Source organism: Copadichromis virginalis, linkage group LG18 (assembly GCF_057382275.1).
Source record: "Copadichromis virginalis isolate Kocher_CV1m ecotype Utaka linkage group LG18, C_Virginalis_male_GT1.1, whole genome shotgun sequence".
NCBI classification, from domain to species: domain Eukaryota; kingdom Metazoa; phylum Chordata; class Actinopteri; order Cichliformes; family Cichlidae; genus Copadichromis; species Copadichromis virginalis.
Genome location: NC_140635.1, coordinates 20,147,932 through 20,162,819, shown reverse-complemented (window position 1 = coordinate 20,162,819; position 14,888 = coordinate 20,147,932). Strand labels below are relative to the sequence as shown.

The 14,888-nt window shown below is 41.1% G+C and overlaps 1 protein-coding gene and 1 long non-coding RNA gene across 18 annotated transcripts in view; one reads left to right on the top strand and one right to left on the bottom strand.

The window, feature by feature from the left end:
* Positions 1 to 14,888, bottom strand: part of clcn2a (chloride channel, voltage-sensitive 2a) — a 73,199-nt gene that overhangs the window by 17,714 nt on the left and 40,597 nt on the right. For 7 of the 10 annotated variants that reach the window (XM_085439929.1, XM_085439922.1, XM_085439927.1 and 4 more), the window contains 16 exons: positions 14,422 to 14,547; positions 12,955 to 13,039; positions 12,407 to 12,508; positions 11,164 to 11,266; positions 8,797 to 8,952; positions 8,399 to 8,468; positions 8,202 to 8,312; positions 6,350 to 6,563; positions 6,044 to 6,177; positions 5,518 to 5,747; positions 5,050 to 5,161; positions 4,918 to 4,964; positions 2,499 to 2,567; positions 1,940 to 1,978; positions 1,745 to 1,849; positions 131 to 217 (listed from right to left, as the gene is read on the bottom strand). In XM_085439929.1, the coding sequence (XP_085296055.1) occupies positions 131 to 217; positions 1,745 to 1,849; positions 1,940 to 1,978; positions 2,499 to 2,567; positions 4,918 to 4,964; positions 5,050 to 5,161; positions 5,518 to 5,747; positions 6,044 to 6,177; positions 6,350 to 6,563; positions 8,202 to 8,312; positions 8,399 to 8,468; positions 8,797 to 8,952; positions 11,164 to 11,266; positions 12,407 to 12,508; positions 12,955 to 13,039; positions 14,422 to 14,547 (1,790 nt within the window). Of the gene's footprint in view, positions 1 to 112; positions 218 to 1,744; positions 1,850 to 1,939; positions 1,979 to 2,498; positions 2,568 to 4,917; positions 4,965 to 5,049; positions 5,162 to 5,517; positions 5,748 to 6,043; positions 6,178 to 6,349; positions 6,564 to 8,201; positions 8,313 to 8,398; positions 8,469 to 8,796; positions 8,953 to 11,163; positions 11,267 to 12,406; positions 12,509 to 12,954; positions 13,040 to 14,421; positions 14,548 to 14,888 lie in introns of those variants that run through there. The other 3 variants (XM_085439928.1, XM_085439933.1, XM_085439931.1) reach the window with 3 other exon arrangements.
* LOC146687714 (uncharacterized) lies at positions 197 to 7,037 on the top strand. Of its 8 annotated transcripts, none has more exons than XR_014916551.1 (6): positions 197 to 474; positions 2,546 to 2,757; positions 2,878 to 3,352; positions 4,924 to 4,988; positions 5,093 to 5,565; positions 6,102 to 7,037. It is a non-coding gene; the product is annotated as an uncharacterized LOC146687714 (long non-coding RNA). The 8 variants fall into 8 exon arrangements; XR_014916552.1 differs by having other exon boundaries at positions 2,546 to 2,988; positions 3,277 to 3,352; XR_014916549.1 differs by having other exon boundaries at positions 2,546 to 2,988; positions 3,107 to 3,352.

The following is a 14,888-nucleotide window of genomic DNA, read 5'->3' as shown; positions in this document are numbered from 1 at the left end:
CTGGAGATGCGGTCAGCCCGAAAAAAAAAAGAAAGACAGGAAGGAGAGCCAAGAAAAGAGGTGAAGAAAGAGGAGAGGTGGAACATATAACATATAAATAAAACAGCTTTCATCAGACAGAATTGCAGACCTCTTTGAGAGAAACCACTCCAACCAGTCGTCCCATGCTGGTCACATAGGCGTGGTCCAGACCAAGGAGAGAGAAGATGGTGTGAGTCTGTGGAGGAGGAGAAAAGGTGGGTCATGCCCTGGATACAGACTCAAAGGGAGTTCACATGCATTTTGGATCTGGGTTATAGAAACTGCATCATGTTTCTCCCTTTTCAACATGGACACTGTGTCAGACAAGACGGTGCCCGAGTCATAAAACTGAACCAACTAACCACAGCTCGCTGTGATTTATGATGCATGACAATCACAGGTATTCGGAAAGGAGATTAAGGAATCGAAGCAACAGTCTTCAGGTAAAACCAGGTAAGCTCATGGGTGCTGTGGTTAATTTGGTATAACGCTCCTGACCTTCAAGATAAATGTGTTGGGTTGGACCATTAAAGGGCTGATTTCATGGGAGCAGCAGTTTAGAGTTTGAACTTAGCAATCAGCACACATTCATTCAAAGTGCTTTTCATTATTAAATAATAATAATCTTACTATAATAAGCTCATATACAGTGCACATAGCTGTCTTTGAGAGAGCTCATTTACTACTCAGAAGGTTGGTGGTTCGATCTCTATGTGCCATCTTTGTGCAACATGTTGATCTCGATGGGTTCATCTAAGCGTGAATGTTAGCTAGAATGCACTTAAGACAGAAAATAAAGTGCTCGGGTGATTCAGACATGTTACATAAAGCGCTTTGTGTTCGAGCAGAAGAGCACTACACAAGAACCAGCCCATTTACTTATACAATGAAAGTCCAAAAATCCAAAAGAAGAACAATAAGTCTGTATTTTTAATATTAATTTGTTTGCTGTTCATGAGAAGCCGTTTCTGCCTTCTGATTATATACAGTGATATAAGGAAGATGAAAAGAATACATAATAAATGAGCACCATACTGTCTGTGTTTTCATACAAGAGGGAAGAGAATGAGCACATCAAAAACTAGAAACTTAGATTTGTATGGAGCCTTTCAAGAAACAAGAAAAAAAGAGTGGGTTCATGGATTTTCTAACATCAGTGTTAGTGACTTGTTCTGCATATTAGTCTGTGACTAAAGGGACCATTTTCATTTTATGAGGCGTAATGAAAAAGGTCGGCCCATAAAAGGCATACCTGATTTAAACTTTATATGCCCGCAAAGGTCATCTTCTCATGCCTGTCCAGACAGCTTCTGGCACAGCTGCTATTTTTAGATCCCTTGAAGACCCATTATGACCACTTGCATGGTTTGCTTTGTTTTATTTATTTTTTTTGCATTTTTTCATTCAGTTTTCTGCACTGTGAAACTGATCCTCCAGTGACCAATGCAAGCTTCTACTATAAAGTCCTGGTGGTGTCAGAGAAAATGTATTCAGCAGAAGTGAGCAGCATTACGACACTTACCACTGTTTGCGCAGAAGAGGAGCGAGACAAAACCAGAAGCTGGCATTAAAGGGTTGTGTTGAGCTCACACTGACGTAATATTTTAAAAGCATCGTGCTAATGCAACTGAAGGAGCATAATGTCTGCACATTTTTTGTGTGTGTGATTTATAGTTAAAATTTGTATTTTATTTGTGTTGCTAGTTGTTTGTTTATATTGCACCTTATGCAGAGATGTTTGCTCCACCAGCTGGAAGGGTGCCGGATCAATCTTGCAGTTCTTGAAATCCACCGGTTCGTCAAGCTGCTGCTCCTCCCACTCTGTTATCTGCATTAAGGAGGACACTGGAACCTCTAAACTCTGAATTCAAAGAAAGCTCATTTCATATGTTAAATCTTTTGTTAGTGTAGGGCTCACCTCTGAGGGGGTCATGCAGTCTTCCACCTCGGTAGAGTCCTAAAAAGCCAACATTCAGTTATTCATTCATTGCTTCAACAAACAGATTTATACAAAGTAAATGTTCAAAACGCAACACCTGATTGAAAACCTAGTATACATGTGTTTGCTTCAGTGTAGTATGGTAAAGACACAGGCTGTAAACCAGTGCAGCATTTATATCTACCAGTCTATGAGAATACGAGGCTGAAGGAAAACTTTGGTTTATTGATCTCTGTGCAGCCAGAATCCCGAAAATTACACTGACAACAACAATAAAACTCAGAGAATCAACCACCTTTAAATAAAAAACACACACACAGTCGCACAGACCAGGCATTCAGACCCGAGTGAAAGCTGATGAAACACTGACAGACATTCACACCTCTCTAAAACACACACACTTTCTCTCGCTCTCTCTGCTAAAGCACTCTAATGCTCTGGTTTGTGCACCACAAATATTTTGGTCCAGCACTCACTACGTGTGTGTCGCAAGGCAACGGTTACTAAGCAACAGTCTCTAGGCGGCAGACAATCTTACCGCCATGGAGATCCTCACACGTTTGGGCTTGGGCTTTCGTTTTTCAGAAGGAGCCGGCCCAGCCGGGCTCTTCCAGCCGGGGAGAGAAGGCATCAACACAGCACAACATTAACACAGCGTCAGTGGAAGCGGACAGTTTTTCCCCTTTAACATCGCGCCACTGCAACATTGGAGCCCAGTCTGACTTCTGCTGGGAGAAGTCTTTGTGATGAGAGCACAATGTTGCTGAAAGGGTATAATTACTACACCACAGATGGAGGTGAGGGCACAGAAGCTGTACAAGAAGCCCAACGGTTAATACAATATGATGCACTGCCAGAAAAAAGGAGCTTGAACATCTTATATTTTAGTATTTTAATATCTCGTGTCATCCCTTTAGGAGCTTTGCAGCTGAGAGCAAATGTCTTATTCAATCAGCTTCTTTAATGAACAAATGGCTGCTTCTTCAAATGGTTGGATAAAAAAAAAGAAAAGACTTTATCCCATTTTTGTGAGTTTTTGAGACTTCTACATCATCTCCATCATTTTATTTGGCAAAAAAATTGTCAGAAGATTCAATAAAGTTTTTTATTTTCAAAGTAACTTGAATTTTCTGGCAATTATTTCAGGGTTCAGATACTATGGTTACATTTGTCAACACAACCTGCCTATTAGGGCCTACATGAGTGTCAGTCAAGTGTCTCTACAAAAGGTTGTGGTTTTTTTTTGTAATACCTGTTCTACATTTCTTTTCTTTGTCCATCCGTGCATCTGTATTTTAAATGTTTATCCGATTTAGTGTCACAGGAAGGCTGGAGCCTACCGTCTTGGTCCGAGCGGAAGGCTACAGTGTGGACAGGCTGCCAGCCTCTAAGGTGAGTAACATAACAACAAAGATATGACACTGAGGTCAGTTTTTTTCCACTTTTTGGGTTTTTTTCTGGGGGCAATGCTAATTTTTAATCTACAATCATAATTTCTAATTTTGAAATGTGCAAATCTCATACACCCAAATTTTATTCACAACACAGAAAATACATCAAATGTTTAAATTGAGGAACACTTCCCAAACAGCAAAGAAGAAGCCATATGTGGACATGATCCCAAACTGCTGCTGTCTCCTCTGAACCAAAGCTCATTTAAAATGGACTCAGACAAAGTGGAAAAAAGTGATCATACGATTTGAAATTGGAAATTATTGTTGGAAGACGTGAACCCAGCTATCAGCTCTCAATTCAAACCTCTGCATTTCTGATGGTATTGAGGTGCCTTAGAGCTGATGTACAACTCGTACATATCAAGGTGTGTACAGATTTTAGAGCAACATCTAGATGAGGGTTTGAGGGAAGGCCTTAAATATTTCAGTAATTCAATGCTCAACTGCATCCTGCATGTATTACAACTTCATAGTAGAAGAGTCTGAGTGCTGAATTGATCTGCCTGATGTCAGACAGTTAAATATGATATAGAAGATGCAGGACTGTTGAGAATCTGGAATCTTCAATCAGACACGAATGGGACAACACTTGTAAAATCGTCCTGCAGCTGATCTCCTCAGTTCCCAGATGTTTACAGACTGTTGTTAAAAGAAGAGAGGATGCTGCACAGTGGAAAACGTGACTCTGTCCCAACTTTGAGATGTGTTGCTGCCTTCAAATTCAAAATAAACCAATATTTTTATTAAAATGGTAAATTGTCTTAGTTTAAGCCTCTGATATGTTTTTGTTGAGAATAAAATATGGGATTATGAGATTTGCAAATATTTTGAATAAGGGTTGTAATTCAGCTTTGCTCTATGCTTTAAACTTCCAGGAGCGTGTTCAATATTACTTATTTTGACCAGTCCAAAACCAAAAATGTTTCATTTCCAGAACAGTAGAAACAGCTTGATCCTTTATGTGTGAACCGACTGAAATATTTAAACCCAAAACCATCAGGTTGACACGTTTTATATCTCTGATTGATCTACACCCGATTTTTAAAAAGAATTGCGCATTTGAACAGCGTTTGGCAGCACAGCAGTGGCTGAGGACTGAACTGTGCTGAAAGGTGTTGAAAAGAGATAAGAAACATTTTTTTAAACCACACTGCATGACGCCATGACCGCTTTAAATAAAACTAAAAAAAAGAAAAGAAAAAAGAAATGCTAAAATGTAGGATGTTAAAAAAAACCCGTTTGACCAGCAGTGGATGTGCTGTGCGGTGAGGGTGCAATGATTCATAGACGTTTTATACAAAAAGCTTCGACCACAGCATGAGATTACACAGGAAAACCCTGCTGTCTGTGGGTGGATCCTGCCTGTCAGCAGCAGGAGGACGACGAGGTGGACGATATATGTGAGGACTGAGAGAGCGCACACATCCCCGCTCGTACAGTGCATGTCGCACTCTTAAAGGACACTCGCACTCATGCATCTATAACATCTCTGCTTCTCCTCACCTCCAGCAGCTCCTTGTCTTGGTCAGCACAGGAAAGGGTCTGAGAGCCTCAGAGAGGGGACAAAAAAAAAGGTTTAGTACATTTGAATCTAAACTCTGATCTTTAATTTATTTGTTTTTGTAAAATACATACTGTTTGGCGTCTCTGTGTCACTGATGGCAGACACGGTTTTCAGGGCAGATTTCAGAGGAAGCTGAACATTGGAAACCACTGGGCTGAAGGATGAAGACTCCTCTGTGGAGATCTACACGGAAAATACATTAACGCAGGAAAAAAAGGACAAAAACAAAAACGAGGGAGACACACAAAGGACGAATACACATGCACGTAAACGAACAGGACAGCACAGGTAAGGGCACAGACGACAGAGACACAGAAGACACATTTTAATGTTAAAATACAAATGAAGTACATTCACACAGCTTGTAAGCACTTACCACAACAGCTGTCCAAAAACTCCATCTGTGCCTTTACCTACTGCTACATGCTTCACACATGCTGATCCACTTTTAGTCTACTGCTACAACCCCAACCCAATCCAGACTTCGCCCCAGCCCAGCCCTGGCGCCCCCGGACGCCTCACACCTGTTGAGTGCTCACCAAGAAGCGGACCGCTTGGCGAGCACTGGAATTGGTCGAGGAGTTGAGGTGGGTGTGGGTGCAGGGAGAGCTGGGGGTGCTGTCACTGGTAAGACTGGGCAGGTGATCGTGCGTGCCGTTGTCCTGCGCCAGCTGGCGGAGGTACTCCAGCCTCCGCTGGCGTGACAGCTGAAGCGAAAGCAGCGACTGGAGCTGCAAACGCTCTATGGAGCCCAGCAGGATCATGGAGTCTGAGGGAGAAGGAAGGGCACGGGATAGGCAATGGCAAGGGAGGAGTAAAATTATTAGTTAGGGGCTGTGAAAACAAACAAAAAAAGCACATATTAAAAAGAAAATCAGACAAGAGAGGTCGGTATCGTCTGGGACTTTTTAGTGCTGTAGTACTGCTGATGTGAGTTGCCTCTGGCTTAGAATAAGTCATAACTTTGTGCTGAATGCATTGACATGTCTCTTAATGGGACCTTGTAATTAATTAGGAGGCACAAGCACAGTGATGAGCTCATACCCATACTGTGTATGCTCTTACCTCTGGATTCAACCAGGGCCAGCGTTTTGAGCTGACCTGTCATTAACATCTCTTGCAGATCCCGATAGGAAGAGTTAAGAGTGATGTAGCGCACATCTCTGACCATGATGTCCTCCACACGGATATTATACTTCCTGAAACATGGAGGAGAAGATAGAGGTTAATGAGACACCTGCAAACATAAGGGAAGGAAATGAACGGGAAGATAAGCGAAAGGAAGATGAAGAGGAAATGGAATAAAAAAAGTGAAAAAAGGTGCAGAATCACTGCAAAAGAGGAAAGCAGCATCAGCATCAGCAGACTCACTCATGATGTCCCATCCCCAGCTCAGGCAGATAAGGGAGCTTCTTGATGCGAATGATGGAGTCGTACAGCGATGGTTGGAGCGCCTGGGCCACGGCGTTGGCCAGGATCACAGCGATCATCACAGGCAGGATGTGTGAGATCTGACCGGTCAGCTCGAACACTATGACCGCTGTGGATACAGTGTGGGTGACCGCTCCAGACAGAGCAGCAGCACCTGTGAATGAAGGGAAAATCTTTTATATCTGTCAGTCTCCTTGAAGCCATTTACATGGAGCAAAATGGCAAAGATGGAGTGTCTGATCCACAGAAAAAGTTTAAATTTACATGTATATACAGAATATAAGGCAAAATCTGAGTTTATACAATTCTAATGAGAGTCAATTGTAATAATGAGTCAACATTTTGTGTGAACACCTTTCTTCTTCATCATAGCCTGAACTCTCTTAGGCAAGCCTTTTGTAATTTTTAAAACAGGAACAGCTTTTAAGGCTTCCTGAAGGGCATTTAAAGCTCTTCTTTGAATGTTGGCTGCCTTTTATTTTGCTCTCTGTCAAGATGATCTCACACCATTTCTACAATGTTGAGTTCTACTGTGTGTTTTTCCATCAGGTATGATTTTATTGTACTGGCAGTGTGTTTGGGATCGTTTTCATACTAAAAAAATAAACCTGTCAGACGCAGCACTAAATCATGACAGTGCCTCCAGATGGCTTCAGACACACTGTGTTGTATCACTTTCCTGACTTTCACCATACATATATTCAAATCTGGGTTCATCACTCCATAACACCTGATTTTTCAGTAAAGTTGCTCTGTAATTTTGCATACCTCAGCCTTTTCTCTCCATTTCCTTTCCTCAAGACAGCCATCCTTCCACTGAGACCATTTCTAATGAGCCTTCAGTGAACAGCAGATGGATCACCCAAAGAGTCAGATGCATCTCTCAGGTCCTGTGACAGATGTTTGCTGGATCTTTTCCTATTTTCAGAGACTGTTCATCTGCTGTAGATTTTTTTGTGCCTGCCACTACTTCCCTTTTTTCTCAACTTGTCCAGCTTCCTTTTATGGACACACTTATGGTGAGATATGCCAAATTTTCAGGCAATAGCTCTTTGGGAATCACCCTGTTTGAGCAAAATTACTATGCTATAGCTATCAAACGCAGTTAGTTTGGGAATTTATCACGGAACTAAATAAACTAACTAAAAAAAATTGTTTTTTTCTTGTTTTCCTAGTAACAGAGTGCCTAAAGAGACAATTTAAATTTGATTCTTTGATAAATTGTCTGTTACCTTTAGACAGAAAATGAGTTCATTCATTGAGTTAGCTACTTTGTTTAACGCTTGAATGAATCATAGGTCAATGTTAAGCGAAAAAACAACCCCAAAACAATCCTCACAGTCAGGTACAAGGACTGGACTGAAAATGAGGGTAAAAGCCGAAATCCAAAGAAAAACAGAAACTTGGAGAACTATTGCTCAAGACAACTTTTTAAAAAAAATGGCATAAAAGTCTGGCTGCTGGGAAGTGAAACGTAAAGAAATGATGGGTGGCTTAAAACTTTTGCTCAGTACTGCTAATTGTACAAAAATTAAAACAGCAAATTGAAACACTCAGCAATTAATCTTTCTGCTGCTCTCCCCAACACTGGCTTTGTACGTTTCAGAACAGAGTCATAGTACAAGTAATATTAGAAACAATCTTCTGACCAAACTGATAAAGTAGTAAAAACAGTGACGACTTTTCCAGCTGTGATACATTCTAATACTACAGGATCCCCACAAAAAGAAACTATGTAATTAATCTAATTAAATCTCAAAACAAACATCGATATAGAAATAGAGTCACTCACCAACTACAGCATAACCACCAGGAACTATGGGATACACGCTGCCTGCAGCATGTATACCATCAGGAAACATGGTTGCCATGATCTCACCAACAAGTCTGCCAAAGGCTGCACCTGCACACCAATACAGCAAGAACATTAGTTTAAGGTTCACCAGGGCAGTGGAAATCATTTAAAAAAGAGAAAGAGGTTTAATTCACCAATAAGAAAAACAGGCATGAAGGCTCCGCATGGAACGGGCATGGTGGTGGCCACAGCAGACATCCAGAACTGAAAGAGGGAGACAGAGTTTTACAGACTTAACCATCTCTGAAACTCTTACAAGGCACCAAGATTAGACATACAGATGAAGTCTTGAAATACTATCATTAATTATGAAAAGAGAAAACAGTCCCACATCTGATTGTCTGACCCTCCCAGAGCCCTGATATTATCACAGAGTGAGTTTGGGATTAGACGAAGAGGCAGGAGACACTGCTGTGACCTCTGCCAAGCTCTCAATGACACTAAAGGTAATCGACAAGAACTACTTGTCACAGTAAGTTTGAAAGCGTCGCCGGTTTGATTTCAGTGCATAAAAGCCTTTCACGTCGCCTACCTTCATAACAGTGAAGAGGATGAGCGTGATGAAGACGTTGACCTGGGGGTGTTTCCAGGCATGGTGGTGGCTGATGTAGTCAAACTCCTCCGCCACACCCTGACGGCACCATGTCCGATTGTCAAACAGCGCCACTAGAGACTCGTGCTGCGTCAGCTGACAGATCGACACACGGAAACGCAAACACACACAGACATACCCAAAAAAGAAGCATCCTGAATCTGAATATCTGTTTTGGCTCTCTAACGTCAGAAGGATCTGTTTAGGAGACTCTAGCAGTCTGACAAGGTCAGCCACAAAGGCTCTGTTCGAATACAAGTCCCCTGGAAAAAGAAACGTTCAGTAACCAGGGGTCCAATTACATGTGAACCCATACTATTTGCTCTCTGTCTTAGAAAGGGCTATTTCCACCCACACAGTTCTTTCTATATTGATATAAACCTACTCATAGTACACTGGAGACTTGGCACTTGAAAGTAGTTTTGATTTTTTTCTTTCAAATTTAGGCACAAAAACTGTAGAAGAAATGATGTAGCTGTTTAAAAATTCATCTTGCAGGCTTCAAAACTGTAAGCTGTAGCAATTAATTGACTGACTACTTTTGATAACTGTGACACATCTCTTGAAACACTCCATCCATCCACCGCTTATCCAACTTAGGGTTGCGGGGAGGCATCAGAGTCTATCCCAGCAGGACGCACAGGTCGCCAGCCCATCACGAGGATAACACAGAGACAGACAACAACACACTCTCGCATTCACACCTCCTGCTTATTTAGAATCACTAGCTAACCTAACAGGCATGTCTTTGAGCCCTGGTAGGAAACCCACACAGACACAGGGAGAACATGCAAACTCCACACAGGAAGGTCCGAACCCAGTGTCTACTGGCTGCGAGGAGACGGTGTTGATCAATTTTGCTCCGTCATGTGTAAGTTTTGACATCTGTGCTTTAAATGTGCCAAATTACACCAAAGATTACACTTTTTTTCCCTTTTACACACAAAATCATCTCAATAGACTGAGAAGTAACCACAAAACTGACTCACGAGCAGTTTCATGGCCAAGTGCTGACCGTTTTTGTCATTTTTTTATGAGGAAGGATTTTAAGGAGATTAAAGTTCTCAATGTCATTCAAAGTGCTGTGATTACATTTAGCAGCTGTTTATGGAAGCTGCACAAATGTTAGGATAGACATCCAGGTAAAAAGTCCTCCCACACAAATTCAACAGCTCTGCGTATAGAAGAGTGGTGATAGCTGTTTGGCGACTGCTGGATTAGATGTGTAACTGCTCTGTAAAATAAATGCGTGAATTGATCTGACATGACTGAATTATGAACTATTATCAGCTCTGTTTAAACTGCATACAATTGTGTGTACTTTACAGTATAAGAGAGCACATATTTGTCCCATAGTGGGTTCTCTTCATTGGCTCCCTTTTAAATCCAGAATCAATTCTAACGTCCTTCTTCTCAAAAGATCCTGAATAATCAGGCCTATCTTATCTTAGAGATATCCTATTACAATATCACCGTAAAAAAGCACTTCAGTCTCAGACAGTGGGCTTACTTGTGGCCCCTAGGATGTTTAAAAGTACAATGGGAGGTGAAACCAGCTCCCAGTTTGGATTCAGGAGACAGACACCCTCTCTACTTTTATGATTAAGCTCAAAACTGTTGTTTTTAAAAAAGCAGATCGTTAGGCGTATGGCGACCCCGAATCCTCTCTTAGTTATGCTGCAATAGGCCTAGCCTGCTGGGGCTTCCCATGATGGACCTAGTGCTTCTTCTTCATCTCTTTTTACTCACTATGTGTTTATACATCACTTTGTATTTAATAATTATTTAATAATAATAATAATAATAATATGTGACTTCTACAGTGTGTCTTTTTTCCTGTCGTTCTCCTATCTCTTCCTGTAGAAAGAGAGTTTTTCCTTCCCACTGTTGCAAAGTGCTTGCTCGTAGGGGGTCTTCTGATTGTTGGGATTGTTACTTTACAATATGAAGTGCCTTGAGGCAACTGTTGTTGTGATTTGGTGCGATAAAAATGAAATAGAATTGAACTGACAGCTGCTTTTAATACTGAAGAAAAGTTCTGGAGCATCCCCACTCCACTCCCAGATACAGAGTTACACTGCTGAAATAAATAAAAAAAATTATATATAAATAAAAATTAAGATCTTGCTGCAGTCTTCCTTTTCTGATTTCCAGTGATTAGACTACATCTGTCCCCGTGCTTTGGGAATAGCCTTTAAGCCCTCTTGAAGCCTTTATGTAGGCTTCATTTAAAATGACCATCAATCATCTCACAACAGTCATCGCATGCTTCCATACTGTCAAAGGAGTGTGAAAGTATTTTTTCACCTGTCCAGCCATGAACTGTCCGAAGCCCGGAGGGAACGTGAGTGTGGAGATCAGCAGGGTGACAAGCGCAGGATACACCAGACGCCTGACAGGAAGAGATGGACTGTGGGGTCATTAATGAGTGTGCTTGACACACTGTATGTGCATACCTAGTTTCTTGGTGGTGTGGAAAGAGAGAGATAGTGTATAAATAGCTCCCGATGACGTGTGTGAAACTGACCCAATTCATACAAGAGATTTACCTACATTTCCCAGGACTACATTAGCTTTGTGACATAGAGTGTGAGGCCAATTTTAAATAGAAGCATAGGAGCACATGGGCAGGATGTTCATGATCCTTGTGTTTAGTTAGAGTTTAACCAGCTAAAATGTGTCAGTGTGTGTGGTTGTGTTTTTAGATGTGTCTTTAATATCTGACATATGCTTATTGGTTTTAAGGCAGAGTAAGATGAGAAGATCATAATACTGTTATTATTTCAGTTTGTTAAATATGAAGTTAAAGCCAACAGATGATAGCTTAACTGAGTATAAAGACTGGAAACTAAAGAGTATAATTATATATATATGACGGACAGAACAGTGCAGTCTGAAAATAAAAAAAAACAACACAAAGTGCTTTTCCCCCCCCTATTTCCCACAGAGGGTTGTAAAAAAGACTAGTGGAAAATTAAGCTTGTAGTAAAATGCCTAATGAATTTATGATTTCAGTCACTAGTTTATGTCCTCTTGAATACAACATGATACTCATTTTATAGCTTCCGAGTTCCCACAGATGGTGACACCCAAAAATGCTCAGCTTGAGGCTTCCAAATGAGCCGACACTTGCCATGTCCATCTTTTACATACAGTCTATGTTGGAAACAGCTAGCCTTGCACTCAAAGCTCCTAGATTTACAAGCTTTGTCTTTATTTGGCTCCTTTGTACACAAGTCAAAACATCAACCTGACAGTTGACAGTTTGTGCCTCAGAGTAAGAGCATGAAAAAAACGATGTTATACATTAGTCAGCTTTAGATGAGTTGGTTAGCTAGTTTCAGTACCCTGTGAAAGATCCACAGTCATTGTTTCCAGTCTCAGTTAAGCTAGCTTTCTGCTAGCAGTTGCAGTATTAATCGTTTCATCAAACTCTGTGGGTAATTTCCAAATATGTCAAACTGTTCCTTTAAGCTGGGCAAGGGGACGTTGGGTCTATGAATCTACAAATGTTTAATGATTTTGTGTAAGACTGGGGTGAGATACTTACTTCCTCAGCAAGAACTTGTTAATTGTCTTCTGCTTCCTCATGCACTCGACTATCAGCCGGTTCAGGTAGACAAACAGAGCTCCCCCAAAACCACACGCAATCCTACACACACACACACAGAGACACGGCTTGTTTGGCCTGTTGAAGGTAAAACAGAACAGCATTGTGGTGCAAAACAAAAGCAGCCACATGGAAAAAGAATTACCACAAATGAAACAAAGCTACAGTTTTGCTATGCCTGGTTAAGTCAGTCACAGTTGGAAGCTCTTTTCAAGGAAGCCAACCGATGTTAATTCATCGTTTCTCTCCATGAAGATACATCAAACAAATCACATTTGGCACGTTCTGATCTGGACCGAGCCTCTGCTTGTAATCAGCAGAGTAAAAAGTTAATTTCATGCCCCGTTCATCGAATACAAATCAACCTTCAGACTCTTAAAAGACTTGGGAGAACGGCAGAAAAGGAGCTCAGATCTCCTCAGTAACAGAAGCTGCTTGGGGATCAGGGCTCCGTTTAATGTGGCGCCAGTCCAGAGAAACACACTCACCCCAGTATGGCAAAGGCTGGCAGCTCCTGAAGGTCAAACGGGAAGTCCAGACGGAAACGGGTCTTAAAGAGAGCAGTGATGGTCTCTGAGAAAAAGAAGACTGTTCTCACTCTGCTATACAGCAATCTGTTATGAATGAAAACTGGCTTTTAAACTGAACCACTAAAGACAACCACTTACCTCATCACGCCTCTTAAAGATATACTTATATATACTGAATTACATTTTATATAGAGTCTCATTAAAGTAGCCACCATGTTAGGTACACCTAGTAACTTGTTAAATTGAATTGGAAAGGGGTTCCCTTTTCGATTAAGTTCACCCTTTTATATGAAAGAGATCCACTTTGGCCTTCAGAAATGCATTAATTCTTAATGGCAGAGATTTAACAAGGTGCTGGAAACACTTCGCATGACATGATAGCATCACACAGTAGCTGTGGGTTTGTCAGCTACACATCCTGATCATGTCCTGATGATCCTGATCCATCATGATGTGAATCCCCTGTTTTACCACATCCCAAAGGAGGTCATCTGAGTACAATGAACTTAGTGTCATGTTCAGGGACAATAATTTTGAGATGATTTGAGTTTTGTGACATGGTGGAAATGATCAGCAACAATGTTCAGGTCGGCCGTGGTGTTGTGCGCAAAGACAGTAGAGAAAAGACTATTACACTAGCACCACCAGCTTCAATCACTGATAAAAGGCAGGATGGAGCCATGCTTCCATGTTGTCCATGCTGAATTCTAACCCTATGATTTGAAGGTCACATCAGAAATTAAGATAAATCAGACTAGACAACATTTATCCAATCCTCTATTGTCCAGTTTTGGTGAGCCTGAGTAAATCGTAGCCTCAGTTTCCAGTTCTTAGCTGACAGAAGCAGCACCTGGTGTGGTCTTCTGCTGCTTCAGCGCTCTCTTTCAATGACTGACATGATGTAAATTTCCGAGATGCTCTTCTGTATGTCTTGGTTGTAATAAGTGTTTGTTGGGGTTTCTGTTGCTTTCCTGTCAGCTTGAAGCATTCAGGCCGTTCTCCTTTGACCTTTGACATCAACAAGGCATTTTCGCCCACAGAACTGCCTCTCACTAGATATTTTTTTTGCTTTTTCAGACCATTTTCTGTAAACCCTAGAGGTAGTTGTGTGGATTGTGTAGATCAGCAGTTTCTGAAGTACTCTGAGCATCAGTCTGGAACTGACAAACATGCAACATTTAAAGTTGTTTAAATCACCTTTCTTCCCCATTCTGATGCTCCAGCAGGTCGTCTTGACCATGTTTAGATACCTAAATGCACTGAGTAGCTTCCACGTGACTGGCTGATTAGATTTATTTTAACGAGCAGTTGAATAGATGTACCTAATGAAAGGGTCGGTGAGTTTAAATTAACTCGTTTAATTGCATATTATGATATTTTTCTTGAAACAGAACTGGAAGAGTCTGTTTCTGTTTTGTACTTTACCTTCCTCCTGATTCCAGACAGCAAGCACTCTGAATATGAAGGCGCTGAAGGTGGCAGCGAAGAAGCCCCTCCAGTAGTTCCTCACAGCAAAAAATGTTGACGTGACCTCAATACTGAACAGCACCCCTGCAACGCACAAACATACATACAGAGAGTGAGCCGTTCCCAGAGCCCAACTGCAGTCAAGAAAGCAGCAAATTCTCAACTTTATTTTAATATCAGATATTCTAGCAAAGAGCTATTCTCAGGCTTTCACCTTATAATTATTTAACTATCAGATGATCTCTATAAATCGTGACCTTCCTTAACTGATTCATGTAGTCTATAACATTTTAGAAAAACACAAAAATACCACAGTAGCTGCATATTTAGCTTCAGTGACTCAGTGAATCAATTAAATACTTCAGCTCTGATCATCACGGCTATAATCTTTTGTTATTTTCTCATGGATTTTCAGCATTTTGCAA